The following is a 5,608-nucleotide window of genomic DNA, read 5'->3' as shown; positions in this document are numbered from 1 at the left end:
TTCTACTTGGAGGTGGCGCTGTTTCCTAGAAGTCTTGCAAGCAGACTATCTTAACGAAGTCTACAATGGAAGCAGAACTCACTGCATTGGACACTGCTGGAGCTGAGGCCGAGTGGCTTCGTGATTTCCTGTTGGATTTACCGGTAGTTGAAAAACTGATACCGGCTATCTCAATGAACTGTGACAACCAGACTGTGATCACAAAGGTCAACAGTTCCAGGAATAACATGAAGTTCACAAGTCATGTTAAAAGAAGATTAAAGACTGTCAGAAAGTTGAAAACCTCCGGAGTTATAACGTTGGACTATGTTCACACATCGAATAATCTGGCAGATCAATTCACTAAGGGATTGTCACGAAATGTGATAGAAAGTGCATCGAGAGAGATGGGTATGAGACCCACGTGAAAGTCTACTGTAGTGGTAACCTGCTCTATGTGATAGGAGATCCCGTGAAGTAGAGTGGTGAAACAAGCTATAAGTAGATTGAGAGGAAAGTTCCCTACGAACCTATCTCTGATGCATATCTTTCTTTCTGTAAGGCAGGATGGTATTTACCTTAATGTATTTCAAAAGTCTTATAAAGATGAGATGTTGTCCTACAGAACATCTTTTGAGAAGTACACCTATATGAGTCAGACTGCTGGTCACAGTCTATGGGACCTGGGTTATCCCTAAACACTCATGAAAGGCATAGAAGTGTGACTTATATGCTTCAAATAGCGGGGATGCTTGTTGCAACCTAGTACCAGCGAAGGATTTGAGTGAATCTCACCTCACACAAAACTGTCAATTCAAGGCATAGTCCATTGTTCAGTTGTGACTGAGTGAAACTCTTGTTCTAGGTGGATGTTCAACTTAACAAGTCTCCATCGAAACACTGGTATATCAAAGAATTGTGATTCTGGAACTATACAGTTATAAACCCTAGAGTTTGGTGGGGATTGTTGGATTTATTATGGGCTAGGCCCATTTATATATTTAATAAATCAATAACTCTATGTCTTGTAACTGTGGGTATTATTATTTGTACCGGATTGGAAGTTAAAAGGACGTTGACTCAACTTAAATGATTGGAATTAATCCGTTTAATTTGAGAAGTTGAGAAACGGACAAAGGCGTGCCACACGCGCGCGCGTGTGCCGCCGCCGCCGCCGGCCGGGCCGGGCTCGGGCTCGGGCTCGGGCTCGGGGCGGGGCGGGGCGGGGCAGGCGGGGCGTGGCGTGTTAACTTTTAGCACCCACTAACCACGGGAGTTTTCAACTAAAAAGCCTACCTGACTCCTGATCTCCCGGGGTCTCTCGGTCTTCCCTGCGCATGCCTCTCCGTTTTCCCTACAAGTCTTCCAACTCCAGTTAAAAAGAGAACAGAGAGAACACTCGCGTTCCAGAGGAGAGATTCAGTTGCTTGATGGCTTTCCTCATCTCGTAACTCTGCGCGCACGGAGGAGCGAGAGGGCAGGTGCCTCCGAAGCCCTTGTCGTTTAGGACCTTGCATGGGGGATCGATAATTAGGTTTTTGGGGAGCGTCTACGCGACTGCCCAAAGAGCCGCCGTCACCATACGTCGTCTTCTTCCCGTTCGCTGACGGAAGGAACATCTTCTTCTCCTACGGCATGTCAAGGGAAGCTGGAACTTCGGAATTGCGGATGGGAGGGTATGATCGTTTCATCTTCTTTGTTTTATGTTCTACATGTTTCAGTAGTTCATCAGTTTATTTCATATGTCCAGTCATGTCACTTCATAAGATATCTTATGTCTGTTCCTGCTAGATACATGCTCTACATATGTGTTTCCTGTTTACAGTCCTGTTGTTTCGTATGTAGCTTTATGCTTGTTGCAGATATGAAATATATATCATTCTATGTGTTTCTCTTTGTTATGATTCATGATCTTCATAAGTTTCACATGATATATGATCCAGCATGTAGTCTTACCATGGATATAATGGATATCATGATTTCAATGATTAATAATTCTTTATATGTCATCATCATGCTGTTAATTTATGGAATTAAAATGACATGGAAATTGCCTATTATCCTAACAGGATATTCTACCGTATGTGTTTCTGCAAAGTCCAGCCAGCATGACAGTGCGGCAAGCAGAGTACTCCGTAGTAAGTGCTCACAGGCTACCGCAGGACGTGCCGCTGGCCGCAGGTGCACCGTGCCTGCATTTCTATCGTGTCGTCTGAGTGTCCATCTATGATCTATCTTGGCTGGAACTCCGACACGGACATCCCGTTCAAAGAGAACGCAGCAGCAGCAGCAGCCGACGACACGTTACGCCGCTCATCAGAGCTCATCGTCTCCCCGTACGCAAAGGCGAAGGCCGGCTTCGACGGTGCCGCAAAGCCGCCTGACGATTGGCCGTGCAGCATGACGAGGACGTCGAGCATGGTCGGGCGGTCCGCCGGGTTCTCCTGCGCGCAGAGCAGCCCCAGATGGATGCACTTGACCACCTCGCGCTCCGTCTCCAGGGACTGGCAATCCAAGAACGGGTCCACGGCCTCCAGCACGGTGCCTCTGACCCAGTGGTCCCACACCTAACAACACATGACATATAATCATTTTTACTTGGATCATGTATACAAGTACAAGTATACGGTGTTTCTGACCCAGTGACCCAGCGGTCGGTGTCTCTGATCCAATTTTGTGTTAAAAAAAAGTGGGTCGTGGAATGTGAAAACGAAGAACAATATGTAGGAGTAGGATTCTCCGGCTGCTGATTCCAACATGTCGGTGTTCTTCCGTCCAGTAACGATCTCCAGGATGAGGACTCCGAGGCTGTAAACGTCAAGCTTCACCGACAGTTGCCCAAGAACCGCATACTCCGGCGCCATGTATCCTCTGGCAAGTGCCAAGCATGAAAACAGCTGAGTTTTCAGATCGCGGAGAACTACTGCTCGACGAAGAAGCTAGAAAGAACACAGCACAGAGCAATGTGGCCCGATGTTACGGCCGGCGATAGAACTTATAGAATTCAGGGTGGTAGCAGCAGATCAGAGCACGGGAAGGGAAAGCAAAGCAGTAGGTCGGGACACCGAAGAGGAAGCCGGGAGCTCAAGCCTGTAAGCAACGTTACCAAATCAGTGACTGGCGAATGACATCGGTCATCAGAGCACGATCAGACAACCATGTAGCCAAATCAGTGACTGGCGTATCTGGCGAAGTGGCAATGCCAAATTGACGTGGAGCATATCCATATAGCACTTCAAAAGGTGAACGCCCCCATGCCGAATGCTTCGTTCAGATCGGAGAACCAAACTGGCGCAACCGGAGTGGTCCTCAGAGATCATGAAGGTCGGTGGTGTGGTGCTTGGGCGAAAAGGTATGAACATTGCTTGAATGCGCTGATTACTGAAGCCATGGCTTACCGTGATGGGATGCAGTACGCGCTGAAGAGGGGTGTGGAGTACCTTCAGTTAGAGACGGACTGCAAAGTGTTGGTTTCATTGTGGGAGAAGAGCACTTTTCAGAACTCTGAAATTGGTCCTTTGCTGCAGCAGATCAATGATCTAAGCCGGAGCTTTGTTGAAATTGATTTGTTTTTCTCTAATAGATCTTGTAATAGATTAGCCCATGAATGTGTTAAATTAGTCTCCTGTACTAGGTCGGTGGAAGAGTGGCTTATACCACCACTAGCTCTACAGGAGATCATGTATGCCGATTGTAAACATGTTCATGACACTTGAATGATGCTCCGGTTTGTTCTAAAAAACAGAATTGCTAAACCTCGACCGGTTGATTTGGCCTCTCCAATTAACTGATTTTTGGGCCATCTGATCTTACGCGGACGGCTAGCAGGGGGCGCGGCCGACGAACAGGCGAGGCACGCGCAGTCAGCGAGGGCCGGCGAGGCAGCAGGTGCGGCCAGCCTCAGAGCTCGCGGCCCCGGCCATGGCGGGCCGGTGGCCGGCGACAAGGAGGGCCGACAGCCGGCTACGAGGAGGCCGACGAGGAGGGCCGCCCCCAGGTGGGATCACCGTTGCTGCTTCTTCTCCAGACTCTGTTTGCATGCACATTCGACGGAAGGGAATGGAAGGGAAGGGAAGGGAAGTGCGTAGGCGACGGAAGGGAAGGGATAAGGTTGGGGAGGTGGGTCCCACCACAATTTGGGAAAATTTGTTTTGAAATTTATGAAAAAATTGTGAATAATTTGAAATATATTTCTTTGGTATCTGCAATTCATAAAAATAATTTGAAAGTATTTCTGAAAAATTTGGCATATATTTGTATTATCTCCAAATTATACCACCGTGTTCAATAAATTACACTGAAAAAATCATTGTAAATCTAGTAATAAGACATTGTAAATATAGGTAGAAGACACTATAAGTACATGGAAAAAATTCAGTTGACAGGAGGGACGAAAACAACTAAATGTCATCTAGACAGATCAAAAAAAAAAAAGATGTTCGACGATAGGAAAGAGACAAGCGAGAAAGAAAATAAGGAACGAACCTGTAGGTAGGTAACTTTGGTCAACTCCAGAAATCCATTAGTTTTCGTGACACCCCTTGAGGTCTTGTTTGAATGTTATCGAATTCACCTCAATCCACGTACGTTGGTGTGAATTGAGGTGGAATTTAGTTCAACTTCCACTTCAATCCATCATAACACATGTGGGTTGATACGAATCTGACTATATCCAAACAATGCCCGAGGGTGCTCTATAAAATCATTCGTGCGTGAGTATGCATTGTACTCTCTCTCTTTTTTATAACTATTTGACTCTCTTTGTTAGCTGCCAACTTCAACTTGCATGTGTGAGTATTACAGAAATTACAGAGGATGTGATGTATGGTAGTAGCGTACCGTCTTGGTCGTTCCGGCCTGACGCACCCGCCGCCGGTGGCGCGACCAGCTTCACTCATTACTGGCTGCTGTCGTAGAAGGTTCACCACACCAGATTGAACTGTGCGCCGCTCGTGCCATTGAGTACGGCTGGCATATCCTCATCCTCCTCCCTGAGCCTGTCCAGGCACCCCTTGCACGGCACCGGCGCGCACTGCACCAGCCCGTAGATGCTGTGCACTAGGGCGTAGCCCGTCGTGAACCCTTCGCCGGAGGTCATCACGCCGGCGGGCGGCGGCGTACCTCGACGTCGAGTTGTGTGCCGCCCTCGACGGTGATGTTGACCTCCAGGTTGAGCCCGTACCGTACTGCACCGGGGCGGTGGGATCGTTCGAGAACCTTAGGAGGAGGTGGTCGCAGTAGACGGAGACGTCCTTGATGCCCCTGCAGGGGGCAAGCCGGCAAGGGCGAGGCAGGACCGCAGCTGGTGCATCGCGGCAGAGCACGAGGCCCCACACCTGGTCCATGGCGCGGCCGGCCGACGGTAGAAGCATCCACAGACAGGGACCCAAGGGCCAAGGAGCGCAACGACGTTGAGGTCGTATGAGTATGAGCCGGTGAAACGCATTGCCGAGTGGTACTTTCTGCATGTAAAAAGGACCTCCTGAACCAGATACGACCGTCGGATAAGCTCAGCGGCCGGCCGGCAGCGGTTACAAGTGGATTTTTGACCGCGTGGTGCAGAGCAAGTTCATGATGTTGACCGCGTGGCTCCGTCTGGGGTGGTGAGCAGTAGGACAAAGACGGATAC

At 48.8% G+C, this 5,608-nt stretch overlaps 1 protein-coding gene across 1 annotated transcript; it reads right to left on the bottom strand.

The window, feature by feature from the left end:
* Positions 1 to 2,210: 2,210 nt before the first annotated feature.
* Positions 2,211 to 5,077, bottom strand: LOC136452187 (cysteine-rich receptor-like protein kinase 41). The gene is made up of 4 exons (XM_066452830.1): positions 4,946 to 5,077; positions 4,819 to 4,883; positions 2,691 to 2,850; positions 2,211 to 2,546 (listed from the first exon to the last, which is right to left on the bottom strand). The coding sequence occupies exons 1-4, from the start codon at positions 5,075 to 5,077 to the stop codon at positions 2,211 to 2,213; spliced, it is 693 nt and encodes a 230-aa protein (XP_066308927.1).
* Between the last annotated feature and the right edge of the window lie 531 nt (positions 5,078 to 5,608).

The sequence above is a fragment of the Miscanthus floridulus genome, chromosome 1 (genome assembly GCF_019320115.1).
Source record: "Miscanthus floridulus cultivar M001 chromosome 1, ASM1932011v1, whole genome shotgun sequence".
Taxonomy (NCBI): Eukaryota; Viridiplantae; Streptophyta; class Magnoliopsida; order Poales; family Poaceae; genus Miscanthus; species Miscanthus floridulus.
This window is presented reverse-complemented; position numbering and strand designations above follow the sequence as displayed.